The 23,031-nt window shown below is 40.9% G+C and overlaps 1 protein-coding gene across 4 annotated transcripts in view; it reads left to right on the top strand.

Annotated features, from left to right (window-relative positions):
* Nucleotides 1-23,031, top strand: part of gria1a (glutamate receptor, ionotropic, AMPA 1a) — a 213,106-nt gene that overhangs the window by 164,027 nt on the left and 26,048 nt on the right. For all 4 annotated transcript variants that reach the window (XM_043703160.1, XM_043703162.1, XM_043703159.1 and 1 more), the window contains exons 12-13: nt 17,276-17,474; nt 19,247-19,494. In XM_043703160.1, coding sequence (XP_043559095.1) covers nt 17,276-17,474; nt 19,247-19,494 — 447 coding nt within the window. The remainder of the gene's footprint in view (nt 1-17,275; nt 17,475-19,246; nt 19,495-23,031) is intronic.

Here is a 23,031-nt window from a genome sequence, read left to right on the forward strand (position 1 = left end):
TTGTGCACCAAGGAAAATAGTAATTCCTGATTTTCAATGGTTTATCAATTAAGTGGCATATGAAAGTACAAAGGACTTAAGCCGAACATTTGCTGCTTTTAATGCTGACGAGTGTACTGAAGCTTAATTGTGTAAGTTACCAAAAACGTTACTTTTGGACTGTTTTGTATGTGAATGGGTTCTTTGGGATGCCCCTCATTAATGTTTTATTATCGAGTGGTATATTGCAACCAGTCACTTGTCCTTTTCATATACAGGGAACATACTGAAGCACCTTTTGCATCTGCCACCCAGGAATACGTTAAAGCTTAAAATGAACAGTTTGTATAAAGAGGGATGGACCACATCCTAACATTGACTGTTTATATAGAGATCAAGAATGTAACGCCTATTAGTTACAGTGAAAATGCATATACTAAAACATTCATTCAGTCTTATAAATTGACTGAGAATGAAAGTTTGTTAATCAATACTATGGGAAAGAAACAATGCTCACAGAACAATATGCAAAGGCATGTATTAAAACTCATCATTCACAGTTTTATATAAAGAGTATAACACTGATTTTAGACTCAAAGTGAGATGCTATATTTCCGTTTGCAGCATGTAACAGAAGGATTCAGCAATGATACAACAAAGAGCCAAGTTGACTGTTGTAAATTCAGGAACACAAATTTGATCAGTGTATGTATGTACAGGCAGCATGTACCTTCATTCTAAAGTAACAAACCTTCTAAAACAAAATGGCCTGTCTTCTGGAGCTACTGAAGGGTCAGTTCAGCAAGTTACAGCTGATATGTTTATAACCTACTGTTACCAATGTTGGGCTTATGAAAGCTGTGTGTTGCTTTGCTGAAACAAATTTGAAATATTCGCTGCGTATAGGAAAAGACAAAAATCCAGTACTTACATTGAGGTGGAGCCAGGTTCTTTTTATTTGCAATACTAATCTGCAACATGATCATGACAGAGAGAAGGGAGGGAGGGGAGTGAAGTGCTCAACAGAAAATGTTCTGCCCACCAAAGATTTTTCTGGAGCATCTTATTAACAAGTCAGAACAGCACATCAATAAAGAGGTCATTAGGGGATTTGCCACCTCCTTAAAACAGAGTGAGGATGATCCAGTGGGACATACAGGTCAGTATTGCCTTAACGTTTTACATAAGTCGCTCCTTCAAAACAGAAACAGTGATGTCAGTAACATCTCACAGCTCGCTATTCATGGGTGCCTCAGGGTAGTCACAGAGGCACTGTGCACAGGAGATAGGACTTCATCCACTTCTCCTTGACAGATGAAGAGCAATTGGAAGAGCCTTTGGATTTTCCAGGGTAGAAGGCAACATCAACTGTGACACATGTCTCTGCAGCCAGCAGTGAGCGATACTGGAACCCCATGTGCCAAGTCTCTGTGACTTGCAATGATCACACCAAGAAGTTCAGCTTGGTGAGAGCCCAATGTCCTCAAAACAAGCATGATGGTTTTGTCCTGCACTGGTCTAACTAAACACTGTCTTCAGGCCTTTAAGCCGAATAAGAGAATGGGCATTTCACAACAAGGACTAACCCTTCGATATGTGACCAATGACTCTATCCACCATCCCATCGCTTGAGGTCAGAGGACTTGTGATGGCCTTAAGGTGCAGGCTTTGGACTACACCAGCCTAGCAGCAGTCTGAACAGTTAGCAGTCTGGGTTAATTGACCAACAGAGACTGAAAGAGTAGCAGTTATGAGAGCACAATTATTATCACACTGTGTGAGGGTGGCAGGTTTGAGTTCCATGAAGTCCTTTTCCACTCCCACAGGCTGGGAGCCATAGGAATGTCGAATAATCGGATGAAGCAAATTTCTGGACTGCGGCTCATGTGAACACTGACCTGGACATAGATATAGTTCTTGTTGCTAAGGGGATCAAGAGATATGGGGGGAGGGAGGATTAAAGCATTGAGCTCAATGATCAGCCATGATCATATTAAATGAGGAACAGGCTCAAGGGTCAAATGAGCTCCTATATTTTATGTTTCTAAGTGATCTGAAGTCAAGATGGCAGCCACTATCATAAGGTACGTCTGAGCATTATTTGTAGCAGTGAGATGTTGGAAACCTCCACCTGCGCTGCCAAGGAAGCTGAGTTAGCAGTTGCTCAATCCTGAACTAGTCTGGGAGCACTGCTATGGAGTTGCCGATGTGTTCCCTGGTAGAAAGAAAGTGGGCACCAAGCTCTGTAAGATGCCGTTTGCAGCTTTGGAGCCACACTCTCTCCATAATCTGCGCAGCCAGTTGAGACTGTCTGGCAAGCCTGCCAAAGTAGCAAGCATCTCACTTATGCATTATCATTCGTGTTTTCTTGTCGTTTGCCAATTATCTGCATTTCTTTGTAAAAAGGTCAATATTAAGCTGTATAGATGTACATTTTACACAGGGAGAATATAGTTAAGCATCCAATTCATGGCTTTATGCACAAAGGAATAGGATAACTCTACCATCCAATGTTTTGTCAGCTGAATGCTTTACTAAAGTACATCATTCGCAGTTTTATGAGTCAGGGAGGATAATAGAGCCTGCCATTCACTGTATTATGTGCTGATATCTATACTTAACCCTGCTATTCAATGTTTTATCAACTGAGTGGTACACTGCAGTCTGTCATTCACTGCTTTATGTAGTGAAGAGCATAATGAACCTGTTTTATATGTGTAGAGGATATATTCATGCCTATTACTCACTTATATATACACCAAGGACTGTATTGATGTCTAATATTTGCTTTCTATATATCAAGGATTGTACTGATTCCTATCAGTTACTGTTTTATAAGCTGAGCAGTATGCAATAGTCAATCATTCATGATTCTTATAATTCATCTTTTTGAAAAATGAGATTATTAATCATTAATGCTGCTGCTGTCTGTGGGTGCTTGCTACATGCAAGTTGTCTTGTTGGGTTTCCTATATTTCCATCGTGATTACATTTCAAATATATCTTGTTGGTTGTAAAGTACTTTGGGCAAACCTGAGGTCAAAAAAAGCGCTATTGAAAATCAAGCTTTTCTTTCCTTTTCCAATGTGCTATAATTTGAACACTGCAGGCACTCATTACATACTGAGGAATATGCTAACTGTTATTATTCACTGTTTTATATAGCCAGAAGAATATAACAAGGTAGTTTCATTCAAAAGCTGTATTTCACAGGGTGGAATTTGTCTTTGCCAAAGTTCCCTAAAAGGATGCTGATTAAATGTTTTCAGTATCAGTGCTGGAACTGATTGCTTCAATAGAAATTAGTCTGTTACGTCAGCACAAAATTGTAGTTGTCTGTAATGAAGAAGATCTGTGAAACTGTGCAGTGTTCATTCAAATGTCCACTCGCCATTCTTGAACCTACTTGATGTAACAGACGTAAACTAGTACCATGGCATTTCTATACTGTATAGCTGAGCAAACATGCCTTGGTGGAAGAGATAACTTTAGAAATGTTGGCTTTTCATATTTCCAGAGTGTTTGTTTGTGAAACAATTCTTGATGAATTTTGTCGAGACTAGATATTGCCTGTTTCTATTTTGCACTTTACTTGTGATGGTCAACATATACACTATTTTCCCTTTTGTAGAATTGTGCACTTTTGCCTTACGTATTAACTTTAATCTAATGTTATAGGATTTGGTACTTGATATTGAGGGTCAAATGGAGAGGTGCTTATGTTATTCACAAAATATTTTTTCCTCTTCATGCAAGTATGCTAAAACATAAATTAGCGTACAACAAAGGAACAATCTCTGGTTGAAAGCATTAAAGCATACTTCAACCAACAGCTCTCACTACAATGTTGTCATACTTTTACTGCTGGCTAGTTCTTATTTTTAAGACTCCTAATTATCCTTAGTGTAATGTAGTGTAATATTTAGTCTGACCATTGAAATGAAATATCATTTTATCAACATGATCTGTAATATAAGGGTACAAAACCATCCAGCAGTAAATTGAAGTGCATGTTGCAATGATTAAAAATATAAATAGGAAATGCAAAAAAAAATGTAGAACAGCTCCAGTCACACAAGATGGAAAGGATGATCAACTAAAACTACAGTTTCTTTGTTGACAAAAGATGCAAAAATTAAAATGAAATGGAAGGAAAAGTCTTAAGGTCAGCAATGGGTTTATTATTTCATGAAGAGCCAAATTGAATCCTACACGTATGAAGGAAAACTGAAGAAGAAATGACAAACAAAGAGAATGTGAAGAGACAGTCGACATAAAAGAGGATACAAAAGTATTTTCTATATAGATCTCAATCTGCCTCTCACCCACTGCAGTGTCATTATCTCCTCTTTATAATATCGCAACCAGAATAGTGCACAGGAACAGAAGTTGGCTATTTAGTTCCTCAAACCTGTTCTTCCATACGTGACTTAACCAAAATTCAGTGCGTAACTTCCCTGGTCATGTACGGAGGAGTGTGCTAAACACTATTTGCGCAAAGTAGATTCTCTTTACGGAACCTGGCTTGATTTGAGTAGAGGAGGATACATTCACACAGTAAATGGTTCAATATTTGATCACTTAGTTCCATTGCCATTTATTGAAGATGTGTTCTAGATCATAAGTGACATGAAATCCAGTAATGGGAGAGGTTGGTAAGGGTGAATGGTAATAAATATATGTGACATAAAAGCCAAATACTTAACAGTTTTCAAATCAAAAATGTTTTTTTATGTATACTGTACTGGTTTGGGAGAATTAAGTTAATAAACCATTGCAAATTTCAGCGCAAAATCATACACTTTGAGAAAATAATTACTAATCTGTTTTGTGATTGTTGAAGGCAATTTAGGATCTTTAAAATTCTACACCAAAGATGTGGACCATTTAGAGTCATGCACAGTAATGACAGCATAGAAAGAGGCCATTTGGCCTATCATGTCCATATTAGTTCTCTACTAATTACGTTTCTCAACTTATCATGGTAACTCTGCAAGGCAGTTTTCCACTTGCATCCATCCAACTTGCTTTTGAACTCATTCAGCAGCAGATTCTAGCTCATTACAACACTATGCTTAAAAATTTCTTCCTCTCATCCCGAGTATAACTCTTCCCACAACCTTAAATCTGGTCTTTGCACCTTCAACTAATTGAAAGAGTTTCTCTTAGCCTAGCTTTTCTTTGTCTATCTTATCTAAATTTATTAAAATCTTTTGATCCATAAAATCATCCCCCAATCTCCTTTGTTCCAAGAAGAGTAATCTTGGCCTTCCTAGCCTAACCATGAACCTAAAGCCCCTGTTTCCTGGAACGATTCTGGTGTCTGTTTTGCAACTTTTCAAGGACCTTCAAATCCTTCTCAATCCATTGACTAAGAAGAGGGTGTAATACTGTAGTTGTGGCCAGAGCTTTATCACGTTTTGGCACAACTTCCCTGCTTTTATACTCAATACTTCTCTCTGTATTGTCTAAGAACCCATGTGTTTTGCTAATTACTCTGTCAATGCGTCCTGTCACTTTCACAGATCAATGCACATGGATTCCCCAGGTATCCCTGTCCCTGTCCAGTGAGACCATACATCCTCTCTCTAATTCTTCTATTAAAAATGCATCACCTCACACTTCCATATGTTAACCTTCCTGCTGCAGCTAGCTTCTTATTTGGTAAGGCTATCCACAATCAGTTACATTTGTTTTGAATTCCTCTCTTTGTTTGTCTCACCATATTTGTTTGTATTGACAAATTTTGGTATTTATCTCAGTATTAAAATAGGTAAGTGTTTGAGGTCCCTCTGGAAGGGTCGGCAATTCTGAGACAGTTAGGGAACTGTATGGATACTCGAACATTGAGGTCCCCTGGAGGTGAGATCCAAATCAAAACTGAGGAACACCATCACAGCAGGCCACTTAGAGTGGCTCTGCCCCAGAAGGCAGTGGAGGCCCAATCTCTAGATTCGTTGAAGAAAGAGTTGGATAGAGTTCTCAAGGATAGTGGAATCAAGGGTTACGGAGATAAGGCAGGAACAGGATACTGATTGAGGATGATCAGCCATGATCATAATGAATGGTGGTGCAGGCTCAAAGGGCAGAATGGCCTACTCCTGCACCTATTGTCTATTGCCTATTGAATTGCACATGAAACACTTGGGCCACAGGAGTGGTTATGCTGGCCCCTGAATTACCATCGAGAGTTCTGCTCTATTGACCTCTTCATGTGACAGGTCATCACCAGTGGCAAAATGTGAACTGGACGATAAAGTTGCTCCTAATTGGAGCCTTAGCCATCCTAATTGGCTGCCCACCACTAAAACTCTCAGAATGTTGCATCACAGAAGAAGGCTAACTGATCCATTGTGTCTGTGCTGGCCCTTCAAAAGAATTATCCAGTTAATTCTACTGATGCAACTGTTATATTGTGATCAAGTATTTATTACATTTACTTTTGATTTTTACAGTTGAATTTGTTTGTACCACGCCTACAGAATATTATTTGCTGTGTAAAAAATTCTTCTCATCTCAGCTCTGGGGACCATAGAGCAAAATAAAGCTAAGATAATCAAATAAGTTAAAAAGACAGTTCTAGAAGTTTCACAAAGGGCATTCACAATAAGGTGGATGAATTAGCAATGCAATAGATATGGATGGGTGTGATATAGTTATAATTTGAGAGACATAGTTTCAGGTTACCAAGGATGGGAACTAAACATCCTCCAGGTGTTTTCATGGTTTATGAAGGACAGGCAAAAAAGGAAAGAGATGGGGTGACAATGTTAGTAAAGGAGAGGAGAAATACCAGTGGGCAGAAAACATTGTTGAGGGTTGGATTTTTACCCCCACAATAATATAATTTAATGCACTTACAGGCTTTAGAGGAGAATTTTCTGGAGTGTATGCATGGATTTTTAGACATATATGTTGAAGAACCAGTCAGAGGGCGGGCTATTCCAGCCTGGGTACTGTGCAATGAGAAAAGATTAATTAGTAGTCTTGTTGTGTGATATCCCTTGGAAGAACCATAATGTGATAGAATTCTTCATTAAGATGGTGAATTAAGTTGTCGAATCTGAACCAAGAGTCCTTTTTCTAAACATGAGGTATGAGGCGAGGATGGATTGAGGAATTTTCAATTGTAACGGTTGACCGTGGGTAGGCAATGGTTCATGTTGAAAGCGGATGTGCATGAATTATACCAATTATTCATTGCTATCTGACATAAAAATAAAAGAGGAAAGCTGGCTCAACCTTAGTGTATGAAAAACATTAGGGCTAGTATTAGATCCAAAGAAGAGACATATAAAATTGCCAGAAAAACCAGAAAACCTGAGGATTAGATTTTTAGAATTCAGCAGAAAAGACCAGAAGGTTTGATCAAGAGTGTGAAAGTAAAATTGCAAGGAGCATAGAAACTGATTGTAAAAGCTTCTGTAAATGAAACATCAAGATTTGTCGTGACAAATGTGGATCCCCTACGGTCAAAAACAGGAGAAAGTATAAGGAGGAACAAAAAAACAGCAGAAGAATTGATCACACACTTTGGTTGTGACTTCACAAATGAGGACACAAATAGACTGCAAGAAACGTTAGGGAACCAATGGTGTAGTGAGGGAGCAGTCAATGAAAATCAAAAGGCAAGTGAAGCAAGCAGTTGGAAAGACAAATGGTTTACTAGCCTTCATTGCAGGAGGATTTGAGTTAAAAGTGGGGACGCCTTACTGTGAATGTCTTTTAGTTAAAATTGCCTCATCATTTTTATTATCAAAATGCAACAGTTCTATCTTCTCACAATTAAATTCCATTTGCTGTGTGTCTACTCATTTCACCAGCCTGCCGAAGTCCTTCTGAAATAAAACCAAAAGTGCTGGAAAAGTGCAACATTTACGGATAGACAGGAATGGAGCTAATGCTTTTGAATCCAATATGACTCTTCATTGGAACAGACTCTTTGGACTCTTCTGCTGAAAATGAGCCATTGGACACAAGACATTAATTCAGTTTCCCTCTACACAGATGATGACAGACCTGCTGAGTTTGTCCATCACTTTGCTTTTATTTCAGCTCTCCAGCATCTGCATTATTTTGCTCCTCTTGAAGTCTGCTATTACCCTTCTCACTGTTTACGACATTCTGAACTTTATATTGATTATGAGATGTTCAGAACAACCTCGGTTATCTGAACATCAGTTATCCGAATTTCAAATTATCTGAACAAGATCTCAAGATCTTGTAAATGCTTCCTTTGTTTGCGATCAGATCAGTTATCCCAACAATCAGTTATCCGATCAGAATACTCTCCACCCATCTCGTTTGGATAACCGAGGTTGTTCTGTATTCCCAAGTCCAAGTCATTACGATTGCTCAAAAAGAAGTGTCCCTGCGGAACTCCATTATATATGTCTCACTTGAAAACTCAACCATTTGCTAGTGCTGTCTGCTTTCTGTCACTTTGCCAATGTTGTGTCCAAACTACAATTAGTAGGAAGTGAGGATTGCAGATGCTGGAGATCAGAGTCAAAAGTGTGGTGCTGAAAAAGCATAGCAGGTCAGGCAGCACACGAGGAGCAGGAGAATTGATGTTTCGGGTATGGCCTCATCCTTGATGAAGGACTTATGCTTGAAACGTTGATTCTCCATCTCTTCAGATGCTGCCTGACCTGCTGTGCTTTTCCAGCACCACACTCTCGACTCCAAACTAGAATTGCCCTTTAGTCTCATGACTTGTAATTTTGCTAAATAGTCCATCACTGTAGTTTGCCAAATGCTTTCTCAAAGCCCTTAAATCCAACATCAATGAGACAATCCTCATCAAAATTATCCTTTATTCAGTTGAACAGAATCTTAATTGGACCAAGCATATACGTACTGTAGATATGCGAGCAAATCAAAGGCAAGTAACTCACCTCTTGTGTTAGCAAACTCTGCCCAACGTCTACAAAACACAAGTTAGGAGAGTGTTGGAATACTCTCCATTTACCCTGTTGTTAAAATTCCAGCAACACTCAAGGGCCTCAATGGGCCAGCATGGCCCAGTGGTTAGCACTGCTGCCTCATTGCGCTGGGGACCTGGGTTCAGTTCCAGCCTTGGGCAAATGCTTTTGTGGAGTTTGCGCATGTCTGTGTCGGTTTCTTCCAGGTGTTCTGGTTTCCTCCCACGATCCAAAGATGTGCAGGTTAGGTGAATTGGCCATGCTAAATTGCCCATACTATTCAGGGATGTGTAGGTTAGGTGCATTAGCCAGGGTTAAATATAGGGTAAGGGAATGGGTCTGGATGGGTTACTCTTCAGAGGGTCAGTGTGGACCTGTTGGGCCGAAGGGCCTGCTTCCACACTGAAGGGATTCAATGAAACTCAATACCATTCCATGACAAGGCCACACACTTAATTGCCATCCCATCTAGCACTTTTTAAGATTTATTCTCTCCTGCATCAATGCACAGTGACAGAAATGTGTACCATCTATAAGATGCAACTCACCAAAGCTCTGTAGCCAAAATTTTCCTAAAATGCAGCCTCTACCGTCTACAAGGACAAGGGCAGCAGATACATTGGAACACCAGCTCCTGCAAGTTCCCCTCCTAGTCATTTATTATCTTAACTTAGAATCATATCACTATTCCCTTATTGTCACTACTTGAAAATCCTGGAACCGTGAGTGTACCTGCACCAAATGAACTGCAGTAGTTCCAGAAGATGGCTCACCATTACCTTCTCCAGGACAACAAATACTGCCCTAGCCTGTGACACGTACGTTCAAGATACATTTATCAAAAAAATGTAAAACTGGGGTTACCACTCTGAGCTGTTTCTATTGTAAATTTTCACTTTTTATACATTAATACTGTAAATTCTGAGATTTATTGTGACCTTATAATTGAGGTGTATGGACAGGCTGAATAGAGAGCAGCAGTTCCCCTTGGTTGAGGGGTCAATCACAAAAGGGCATAGTTTTAGTGTAAGAGGACAGGAAATTCAAAGGGGATTGAGAACCTTTTTTTCACTCAGAGGGTGGTGGGAATCTGGAATGCACTGCCTACTAGTGGAGGTTGGAAACCTTACAACCTTTAAAAATATTTGGATGAGTACTTCAAATATCATAACATTCAAAGATATAGGGCAAGTGCAGGAAATTGGGATTAGCGTGCCTTTAATGGTAGTTATGTTGGTGTTGACTCAATGGGCTGAAGGGCCTTTTCTGTACTATATGAATCTATGAGTCTTAAATTACAAATACAGCATGCCACTGTTTGCCAATACTCTATACACCTTTCACTGGTGTTTATACTGCATATGTGATCTATGACTTCCTGTTTGCTTATTGTGTAAATACTCATTATAAAATATTTTGGTTCTGAATACTATTGAAGATGATCATTCCTTTGGGGAGTGCAACCAGAGCCCAGATTACAGCACCACAAAGCTTCAACAGTGCATTAGGTGGAGAGGAGGAAGTTCAGATACCAGTAGATGATTCCATAGTGCGTGTACAGATGAATGGTCCTGCAAACATTTATAGATTGAGATGAGATCTTTCCTGGGTAAACTGAATTCAAAGATTGACAAACACAATTGTGATCAAAATATGAGCTGTCTTTAAATAATGAGGTTCAGTGCAAAGTCAAGATGTGTTCTCATGAAATGGGAATGTAAAGTAACAGAAGAGAGAGCTAACCCGTGATTGGGAGATACAGAAAATAGAAACATGTCAGATGTTACCTTAGAATCCCTACAGTATGGAAACAGGCTTTTCAGCCCAACAAGTTTACACTGAACCTCGGAAGAGTATCCCACCCAAACACATTCCCCATTGTTCTACATTTACCCCTGATTAATGCACCTAACCTACACGTCCCTGAATACTGTGGGCAATTTAGCATGGTCAATCCATCTAGCCTGCTCATCTTTGGACTGTGGAAGGAAGCCCATGCAGACATGGGGAGAATGTGCAAATTCCACACAGAGAGTCGCCTGAGGCTGGAAGCGAACCTAGGTCCCTGGTGCTGTGAGGCAGCAGTGCTAACCAATGAGCCACTGCGCCACCCCGCCAACCCGAATTGATGATAATTGTGGAGGTTAATTGTGAAAGGAATTGGGGTGATGTAGAGAAAATGAGAAGAGGGTGGCAGCTGATGTAAAACAAAATATAAAAATCTTCTACATGCAGAGGAGAGGTGGGGCTCACTGGAAAGTAAAAAGCAGACACACGCATGGAAGCAGAGGACTTGGCTAAATGATTTTTCTGTGTCTGTCTTTATCAAGGAAGAAGATGTGACAACTTTTTTGTGACATGGAGAAAGCTAAGATACTGAATGTTTTAAAAATGGTCTAAGAGGGTATCAACATTTAAAGTTGACAAGAGCTTCGAACTGGATCAGATGCATCCAAGGATGTTAAGTTAAGGAAGGGAGCAAATTAAGGAAGTACTAACTTTGATGGAATGATCAATGGTGACATTAGAAAATAATGATCAAGACTGTGATTCAGAGCATCTTGTCCAGGGCTGAAGTGTGAACATTGAGAAAAATAGACATCTACATTCTGTGAAGTTGTGGAATGTAGTCCTTGAGAAGGATGCAACAAATCAATTGGAGAGAACACAGGGGTTGTTCAGGTGAGCCAATGGGCCATGGAATGGCAGATAGAGTTTAATTTAGATAAATGTGAAGTACTGCATTTTGGAAAGCCAAATCAGGGCAGGGCTTTTCCACTTAATGATAAGGTCCTCGGGAGTGTTGCTGAACAAAGAGATCTTGCAGTGCAGGTTCATAGCTCCTTGAAAATGGAGTCACAGGTAGATAGGATAGTGAAGAAGGTGTTTGGTATGCTTGCCTTAATTGGTCAGTGCATTGAATATAGGAGTTGGGAGGTCATATTGCAGTTGTACAGGACACTTTTGGAGTATTGTGTGCTATTCTGGTCTCCCAGATATTGAAAAGATGTTGTGAAACTTGAAAGGGTTCAGAAAAGATTTACGAGGATTTTGCCAGGGTTGGGGGGTTTGAGCTAAAGGGAGAGGCTGAATAGGCTGGGGCTATATTCCCTGGAGAATCGGAGGCTGAGGGGTGACCTTGTAGAGGTTTATAAAATCATGAGGGGATTGGGTAGGGTAAATAGGCAAGGTATTTTCCCTGGGGTAGGGGATTCCAAAACTAGAGGGCATAGATTTAAGGTGAGAGGGGAAAGATATAAAAGGGACCTAAGGAGCAACGTTTTCACGCAAAAGGTGGTGCGTCCATGGAATGAGCTGCCAAAGGAAGGGTGGAGGCTGATACTATTACAATATTTAAAAAGCACCTGAATGCGTATATGAATAGGAAAGGTTTAGAGGGATATGGACCAAATGTGATTAGATTTATATAGGATAATGGTCAGCATGGATGAGTTGGACTGAAGGGTCTGTTTCTGTGCTGTATATCTCTATGTCCCAAAGTAGAGAAGGAAGGATCATTAACAAATATCATCAAGAAAGGCAAACAAAATTGAATTAGCCATATGCTAAGGCAAGAGAACTTGTCAAAGGGGATCATTGAAATTACATTAGAGGAATGTAAATTAAAGAAAGTAAGAGAATGATGATATGAGACAATTTGTTACTGAAAATAGGAGGCTCCTTATCATGGGAGACAACAATTAAGACCTGGAGAAATGAGCAGAAGGCTATTACTCACCATAACCTACAGGTATAGTACCAGAGAACGAGAATTACTACCATCTTCACAAAAGTAAGAATGATGGAAAAGCTTTCAAAGCTAATCCACGACAAACTTAACAGTTACAGACAAAAGCAAATGAATTTAGGAAAGCCAGCAAGGATTTGTTATAAGCAAATTGTGTTTAAATAACTTGGTTGAGTTTGTAATGAAGTGACTGAGATAGTTGATGAGCGAGTTGATGGATTGTACATGGATATCCAATAGGTGTTTGATAAAATGCCACTTAACAGCGTTCCCAGCAATGTGGAAGCCCATGGAATGAAAGGAACAATAGAATTATGAGTGCGGTTTTGACTGTGTGACAGGAAACAGTCGTGAGAAACAATTGTTTCTGAGATCACAGGAGGGTATACAGTGAGATTTCCCAAGGTTTGGTGTGAAGATAAATATGACCTTAACAGCTTAGACTTGGCTCTATGAGGCACAATTTCAAAATTTGCTTATGGACATACAATTAACTATGAGGAGGATAGTGACAGGCTTCAAGAGAACATAGGCAGTCTAGTGGAATGGACAAACACATGGCAGATTAAAATTAACCCTAAGAAGAGTGAAGCGATACATTTCCAGTCAGAAGATTCAGGAGAAAAAATGAGCACAATTATAAACCAGGTGCAAGAAGGGAGAGACCCCTCGGGAAATGTGTAGAAAATTGATGAAAGAAATTGTTTGGAGAAGAAGGGAGAACTGGATGACACAGATTTAAAATGATTCCCAAAAGAAACAAAGATGAGACAAGGAGTCAGAAAACAATTATGCATGTTTAGGATCTGACTGACATGGTGTGAATGTGTAGTAGAGCTAGATTCAGTCATTATTCTAAAAGGGAATTAGATAAGCACCTGAAGGGAAAACATTTGCCAATTTCTGGCAAAAGGGTGAAGTGAAATTGATGGTAACTAAATTAATTTTGCAGAAATCTGGCATGGGTTTAGCAAGCCTATAGCCTCTTTCTATACTGTGTCCATTCTATGACTCCGGCCATTCTATCGGATGCCTTTGTGTGTTCCTGCTATATATGCAGGGTGTCAGTCTCTCTGTTTAAATGGTGTAGCTACTGTGTGTTTCTTTATCATTTTCAATGTTTATCCCATAAAGACAGGGTCTGCCCTATATCCTTGTCTCTCTCTTTCCCTATTTATACTGCAAATGCTGGATGCCTCTGTAACAACTGCACAAGTAAGATTTATGTGAACCATAAAGATGAAGGTGTGTATCAAGCTTAATCTACCCTGTTCATTGGCTGGATGCCTGATTCGGGGCCATCTCAGATGACATTTCAAGCATGGGAGCTTGTGAAATGCGAGTTCCACTCTAACTACAAACATGTTTAGAAAAATACTTGGAGCAAGTTCTAAGTGGATACTTAAAGTCTTCAGTGTTACCTTGGGCAGTCTGGTCAAGGTCATCGATGAACAGAGACCCACACCCAACAAGGGGCAGACTGTCCTCTAGGCAATATCTCCACCTCCAAGAGGAAGAGCTTGCTGAGGTGGTGAATGCTGTATTTTGACATGGTTGCAATGCTGGAAGAAGCTCAGTGACCTGAATGGTGTTGTCAAGGTAAGAAACATGTTCTCCTGCTCCCTGCTCCATCACCACCATTCCCAGCCCCAATTCTCATAGTACTGACCTTTCCACTCCCCCCCCACCCCCCATTACTTGTCACATTCTGTGCACCTCCTTCTCATCGTACTTCTCATTTCTAGTCCTTGCTTCCCACATCTCAGATCTGGTGCACTGTGTCTTAGCTAAAGAGCTACATTTCTAAAGTGCACCACCACCAGTCAGTAACAAATGCCTGAGAGAGGAGGCTTCCACTAGATTTGCCTTTACATCTGCACTCCCTCTCTCCTCTCAAAGAAGGTACCCTGGTCAATCCAGGCAGTGGGATACTCAGTCCTAATGAGGACAAGACCGGAGGAGACATCAAGAAGAATTTATTGACATAGTGTCATACAGCACGGAAACAGACCCTTCTGTTCAATCTGTCCATGCCGAACATAATCCCAAACCAATCTACTCCAACCTGCCTGCTCTTGGCCCATATCCCTCCAAACCTTTCCTATTCATATACTTATCCAAATGTATTTTAAACATTGTAATTGTGCTCACATCTACATCCCCATTTCCTCTTTTCACTTCCATCCCACTCCACACGTTTTGTGTGAACTGTGCATAGTCCACCCCATAAACCTCCCTCTCCCTTTGCTTTCCCTACACAATGAAACTTAATTCTTGTCTCAACCTTGTATTTCAGGTGCTGAAGGTATGGAAGCTGCTCAGCCTGTGGAGGAAGAGGGGGTTCACCCTTCCTGAAGATTGCACACTCAGTTTCACTCTCACAAGCACCAGCTCAGACTGGCACTGCACTTAACCTTTGATGTTGGTCTCGAACAGAGGTCTTCATGTGGTAAATTACAGAGCATAAGTGTGCAAGTACCAGGGCAAAGAGAGAGGGTGCACCAGGTTGCAGACTCAGATGTGGATTCTATGTTTACTGAAGGACCCTGATGGAGAAGCCGATCAACGAGCTCACACACAGCGGTTCAGAGTACTGAGGAGTCCAGCTGCACGTGAGCATGGAGATCTATGTTTTGGCTCCACTGAAAGTGCAGCTTCTTTTATCACAGTTTGGTAGGGCTATTTAATTCCAGGGGAGATGCTGATGTAGTGGTATTGTCACTTGGATACTACTGCACACCTCCAGCTTAATGTTCTGGGTATTAGATTTGGCTGCTGGTGGAATTTGAGTTCAACCTTTAATATCTGGAATGATAAGAATCGATAAGCTGAAGGTAATGATTGTCATTTAGCAAAAAAGGCCACCTGGTTCCCAGTGTCCTTGAAAGACGGAAATCTGCTGTCCTTACCTGGTCTGGCCTGCGTGTGACCCCAGAATGACAGCAATGTGGTTGATGCTTCTTAATTGTCCTCTGAAATGGCCTAGAGAGCCAATCAATTCAAGAGCAGTCAGGGATATGCAACAAATGCTAGTGTTTCCAATGGAGCTCACATACCATATGAGAACTAAAGAAAAGCATACTATGTGGGAATGGTAAGATAACATTCAGTAACATCATGGTTGATCTGTGCCTCAACTCTCTTTAGCCACTTTGCCGCTCCTTTAACTGTATTTTTTTCCACACAAAATATTCTGTCTGCTCCAACTGATCCTCAGCATCCAGAACTGTTTAGGGGAGAGGATTCCAGAGACCTGAACATAATGTGAATAACAATCTGAGCTCAAAGTCAACATTGTCAGTCATGATTACTGAATGAATATATACTATAAGTGGGATCATGTGTCTAAGCCAGAAACAGCTGATTGGCTGATCCAGTGGATTGTTAAGGCTATCTGTTTATTGACTGATCAGAAGTCCATCTTATGGTTTATAAAGTTTAACAGTGCTTCACACCATTAGCTGGGGAGCAGGTCAATTCTTTGTCTAAGCTTGCTGATTGAGTGAGACATGTTTTGTGACCCATGGCACCCGCAGCACTGGGCGTAAGAACATTTGCTGCTAAAACGGATTGTACAAATTGGATGAGGAATTGTGAACATGGCACGACACCCCATACGGATAGAGGATCACTTTGGGTACATTAATCCTCTGGCCAAGCAGGCAAGATTTGAATTTGTTCAATATCCATCCACTTGCACAGTGCCAAAGTCAAACTGCAAGTGTCATGGGAAGAAAATGGGAGACCATGTCCAGTATTTCCAGAACACCACTGGCAAAGGGAATATATTATGATGATTCCAATCACTCCAATTGTGTGTGCAGTTTTGGACCCCTTATCTAAGGAAAGATGTACTGGCATTGGAGACAAAACATAGAAGGTTCACTAGACTGATACCAGCTAGGGAGGGACTGTCTTATGAGGAAAGGTTGAGCAGATTGGGCTTGTACTCATTGGAATTTAGAAAAATGAGAGGCAACTTCATTGAAACAAACAAAATGCTTAGGGGACTTGACAGGGTAGATGCAAAAAGGCAGTAAAGAGGACTTGAGGATTCTCAGATCAGTCATGATTTCACTGAATGGAGGAGCAAATTCAATGGGCTGAATGGGCTGCTTCAGCTCCGATATCTTATGGAGTATTTAAGGGAGGCCTGGGAACCTACCATCAAACCACAGCGCTGAGAAACCGGACTTTTTTAAAAAATTCTTTCCTGGGATCTGAGCATTTCTGGCAAGACCTGCGTTTGTTGCCCATCCCAACCTGTTTTTGAGAAGATGGTGGTGAACTGCATTTCTTCATAGGTTTAGCTTCTGACTTGCAGTCTCATATTTAGAGAAATAAATTGTTGGCTGTCATTGTCATATTTGTGCTGACGATCAACATGGAATACCTGAAATCTCAGTAATCAATCATGGGCAGCTCTTACCTTTAACCCCTGCCTGGGGTCACAAAGGTCTCAGGAGTGGGATCTGGTTTGACAGAAGCTGTTAAGTTTTTTGTGGTTGTGAATACTCCTAAACCACACACATTGACTCAAGACTAGTAATGTGCTGTCTTTTTTTAATGCATTTCATTTCATGTCATTTCCTCCCCCAACCCCCATGTTCTTGACCATATTTAGATCTCTGTCGGGCAGAATTGTTGGTGGAGTTTGGTGGTTCTTCACTTTGATCATCATCTCATCCTACACTGCAAATCTAGCTGCCTTCCTGACAGTCGAACGAATGGTGTCTCCCATTGAGAGCGCAGAGGACCTTGCAAAGCAGACAGAGATCGCCTATGGAACGCTTGACGCTGGATCAACAAAAGAGTTCTTCAGAGTAAGTACAAAAGCCTTTCTACCCAACTCTAGGGACAGCTACAAGTGAAATTTTTCACTGTGAATGCAATTGAAGCTATTTTATAAAAAAGATTTGTATTTTTTTCACACCATTCAACACCATAGAACATCCCAAAGTATTTTGTAGTCATTAAAGTGTAGTCCCATGTTGTGGGCGGCACGGTGGCATAGTGGTTAGCACTGCTGCCTCACAGCGCCAGAGACCCGGGTTCAATTCCCGCCTCAGGCGACTGACTGTGTGGAGTTTGCATGTTCACCCCGTGTCTGCGTGGGTTTCCTCCGGGTGCTCCGGTTTCCTCCCACAGTCCAGAGATGTGCAGGTCAGGTGAATTGGCCATGCTAAATTGCCCATGGTGTTAGGTAAGGGGTAAATGTCGGGGTATGGGTGGGTTGCTTCAGCGGGTCGGTGTGGACTTGTTGGGCCGAAGGGCCTGTTTCCCCACTGTAATGTAATGTAATCTAATCTAATCTAATATAGAAATTTCAGCAACTACCTCGTTTACAACAGGGTCCCACAGGCAGCATGCTGAGGAAGGCTAAAAGCCAGCCTGAAATTGGACCCAGCGTTTTATTGACATGACACTGTTGCCATCGCCACAGGGTTAAGCAGGGCAGGCATTGGCAAAGTGATAATGTCACTAGCCTCATGGCAGAAGATGTCAGGCCAAGGTTCTGAGGACATGGGTTTCAATCCCATTATGACAGCTGGCAAAATTCAAAAAGAAAAGTTGATAAAATCAGAAATGGGGACCAACTTAACAGTAGCCATGTAACTGCACTGGATTGTCGTAAAACCCATCTGGTTTAGCCAATGTCCTTTAGGAAAGTAAATTGCTGCCCTTATGTGGCTGGGCCTACATGTGACTCCAGACCCACAGCAATGTGACTGACACTTAGCTGCCCTCCAGGCAATTAGAGATGGGCAATAAATGTTGGCCTAGCTAGTGATGCCCATATCCCATGAATATATATTTGTCCTTTTGAAGAGCAAAGGATCTCAAGATTGCCACCTCACTACTCAAAGGAAGCTGGAAGTTAAGGAGATGGAAGTTGGAATGAGAGGTCTCAGAGTACACTATTAAAATGTTAAAACATGGGCATCATGTCAATCTTCTGGCTCACATGGGCTCTAAGGGCAGTCAAAATGTGAGATGCAACACAGATATGGGAGTCCTTTCGTGACTGGGACATTGCTGGTAATTTAGGGAGTTTCCAAAATATTGAGGCATTTCAGGGATCCCCTGACATTGTGGAAAATACAAAATCCCTGTAGCAACAGTGACACCCCATTCTCTTAAAAATCCTTAATTCCCTGATTTTCATTCACCCTGGTGAAGGTTGAGGTAGCTAGACAGGGGAGCTGCTGAAGTCAGTCACCAATGAAGGCCATGTATCAGTTCTGTTGAGTGGTTGACCGTTGAATAAGACCATGAGACATAGAAGCAGAAGTAGGCCATTTATCCCAACGTGTCCTCTCTGCTGTTCAATGAGATCACAATTGATCTGAGAATCCTTGACTCTACTTACCTCATAATCCTTGATTCCCTTTCTGATTAAAAATGTCTCCATCTCAGCCTTAATTATGCTGAATGATACAGCCTCACTAGCCTCCTACAGTAAAGGTTCCACACATTGGCTACCCTCCGAGAGCAAAAAAAGCCCACAACAGACCTGACAGCCCACATTCCAGGAAAGAAGAACCGTCCTTGGTGCTGAGGTAAATTCATTCTGTTTACTCTTCATCTTATGCAGAGGTCAAAGATTGCCGTTTTTGAAAAGATGTGGGCTTATATGAAGTCTGCTGAGCCTTCAGTCTTTGTCAAAACCACAGAGGAAGGTGTAATCCGTGTGAGAAAGTCCAAAGGGAAGTATGCCTATCTCTTAGAGTCGACCATGAATGAGTACATCGAGCAGAGGAAGCCATGTGATACCATGAAGGTTGGAGGTAACCTCGACTCCAAGGGATATGGAGTGGCTACACCAAAAGGATCACCTTTAAGGTGGGTGGATTCATGCAACACTGCGTAAGAAAACACACTGTTAGCAAAGCACCTGAAAGTAATAGCCCAAAAGCTTAACATTGGGAACTGAGGCAAGTAGTGTCGCACTGGGAACAAACTCACGAATACTGTAACACTGAGAACAAACTCACTAATACAGTAACACTTGGAACAAACTCACTAATATTGTAGCACTGGGAACAAACTCACTGATACAGTAACACAGGGAACAAACTCACTAATTCAGCACCACTGGGAACAAACTCACTAATACTGTAACACTGGAAGTAAACTCACTGATACAGTAACACTGGGAACAACCTCACTAATACTGTAACACTGGGAACAACCTCACTAATACCGTAACACTGGAATCAAAGTCACTGATACAGTAACACTGGAAACAAACTCACTAATACAGTAACACTGGGAACAAACTCACTGATACAGCAACACTGGGAACAAACGCACTAACACAGCAACACTGGGAACAAAATCACTAATACAGCAACACTGGGAACAAACTCACTGATACAGGAACACTTGGAACAAACTCACTGATACAGTAACGCTGGGAACAAAATCACTAATACAGTAACACTGGGATCAAACTCACTAATACTGTAACACTGGGAACAAACATGTTAATACAGTAACACTGGAAATAAACTCACTAATACTGTAAAACTGGGAACACACTCACTGATACATTGACACTTGGAACAAACTCACTATTACAATAACACTGAGAACAAACTCACTAATACAGCAACACTGGGAACAAACTCACTGATACAGTAACATTGGGAATAAACTCACTAATACTGTAACACTGGGAACAAACTCACTAATACTGTAACACTGGAAACAAACTCACTGATACAGTAACACTGGGAATAAACTCACTAATACTGTAACACTGCGAACAAACTCACTAATACTGTAACACTGGGAACAAACTCGCTGATAGGGAACAAACTCACTAATACAGTAACACTGGGAACAAACTCACTGATACAGTAACACTTGGAACAAAATCACTAATACAGTAACACTGGGAACAAACTCACTGATACAGTAACACTTGGAACAAAATCACTAATACAGTAACACTGGGAACAAACTCACTAATAATGTAACACTGGGAACAATCTCACTAATACAGTAACACTGGGAACAAACTCACAGGTACATTAACACTGGGAAAAAACTCACTAACACAGCAACACTGGGAACAAATTCATTAATACAGTACCACTTGGAACAAACTCACTAATACAGTGACACTGAGAACAAACTCACTACTACAGCAACACTGGAAACAAACTCACTAATCCAGCAACACTGTAAAAAACTCGCTAATACAGCAACACTGGGAACAAAATCACTAATACAGGAGCACTGGGAACAAACTCACTAATACAGTAACACTGGGAACAAACTCACTAATACAGCAACACTGGGAACAAAATCACTAATACAGCAACACTGGGAACAAAATCACTAATACAGCATCACTGGCAACAAACTCACTGATACAGAAACACTGGGAACAAATTCACTAAAACAACAACACTGGGATCAAACTCACTAACACTGTAACACTGGGAACAAACTCACTAATACAGCACCACTGGGAACAAACACCTTAATACAGCAACACTGGAAATAAACTCACTAATATTGTAAAACTGGGATCAAACTCACTGATACAGTAACACTGGGAACAAACTCACTAATACAGTAACACTGGGAACAAACTCACTGATACAGTAACACTTGGAACAAACTCACTAATACTGTAACTCTGGGAACGACCTCACTAATACAATAACACTGGAAACAAACTCACAATTCAGTAAAACTTGGAACAAACTCACTAATACTCTAACACTTGGAACAAACTCACTAATACTCTAACACTGGGAACAAACTCACGAATATATTAACACTTGGAACAAAGTCACTGATACAGTAACACTGGGAACAAAATCACTAATACTGTAACACTTGGAACAAACTCACTAATCCAGCAACACTGGGAACAAACTCACTAATACTGTAACACTGGGAACAAACTCACTGATACAGCAACACTGGGAACAAACTCACTAATACAGTAACACTGGAAACAAACTCACTAATACAGCAACACTGGGAACAACCTCACTAATACTGTAACACTGGAAACAAACTCACTAATACAGCAACACTGGGAACAAAATCACTAATACTGTAACACTGGAAACAAACTCACTAATACAGCAACACTGGCAACAAAATCACTAATACAGCAACACTGGGAACAAACTCACTGATACAGTAACACTAGGAACAAACTCATTAATACAGAAACACTGGGAACAAAATCACTAATACAGTAACACTGGGAACATACTCACCAATACAGCAACACTGGGAACAAACTCACTAATACTGTAACACTGCGAACAACCTCACTCATTCAGTAACACTTGGAACAGACTCACTAATACTGTAACACTGTGAACAAACTCACTGATACTGTAACGCTGGGAACAAACTCACTAATACAGCAACACTGGGAACAAACTCACTAATACAGCAACACTAGGGACAAACTCACTGACACAGTAACATTGTGAACAAACTCACTAGTACTGTAATACTGGGAACAAACCCACTGATACAATAACATTGGCAACAAACTCACTAATACAGCAACACAGGGAACAAACTCACTGATACATTAACTCTGGGAACAAACTCACTAATATAGTAACACTGGAAACAAATGATGATACAGCAACACTGGGAACAAACTCACTGCTACTGTATCACTGGGAACAAAGTCAATAACACTGTAACGCTAGGAACAAACTCACTGTTTCAGTAACACTTGGAACAGTGCAGCACAGAACAGGCCCTTCAGCCCACGATGTTGTGCCAACCACTGATCCTCATGTATGCACCCTTAAATTTCTGTGACCATATGCATGTCCAGGAGTCTCTTAAATGTCCCCAATGCCCCTGCCTCCACAACTGCTGCTGGCAATGCATTCCATGCTCTCACAACTCTTGTATAAAGAACCCGCCTCTGTCATCCCCTCTATACTTTCCTCCAACCAGCTTAAAACGCAACTCTGTGTAAAGAACCCGCCTCTGACATCTCCTCTATACTTTCCTCCAACCAGCTTAAAACTATGACCCCTTGTATTAGTCATTTCTGCCCTGGGAAATAGTCTCTAGCTATCGACTCTATCTATGCCTCTCATTATCTTGTATACTTCAATTAGGCCCTCTCTTTTCCTCCTTTTCTCCAGTGAAAAAGGTCCGAGCTCAGTCAACCTCTCCTCATAAGATAAGCCCTCCAGGCCAGGCAGCATCCTGGTAAACCTCCTCTGAACCCTCTCCAAAGCATTCACATCTTTCTTATAATAGGGTGACCAGAACTGGATGCAGTATTCCAAATGCGGTCTAACCAATGTTTTATAGAGCTGCAACAAGACCTCATGACTCATAAACTCAATACCCCTGTTAATGAAAGCCAAAACACCA

The sequence above is a fragment of the Chiloscyllium plagiosum genome, chromosome 14, assembly GCF_004010195.1.
Source record: "Chiloscyllium plagiosum isolate BGI_BamShark_2017 chromosome 14, ASM401019v2, whole genome shotgun sequence".
Taxonomy (NCBI): domain Eukaryota; kingdom Metazoa; phylum Chordata; class Chondrichthyes; order Orectolobiformes; family Hemiscylliidae; genus Chiloscyllium; species Chiloscyllium plagiosum.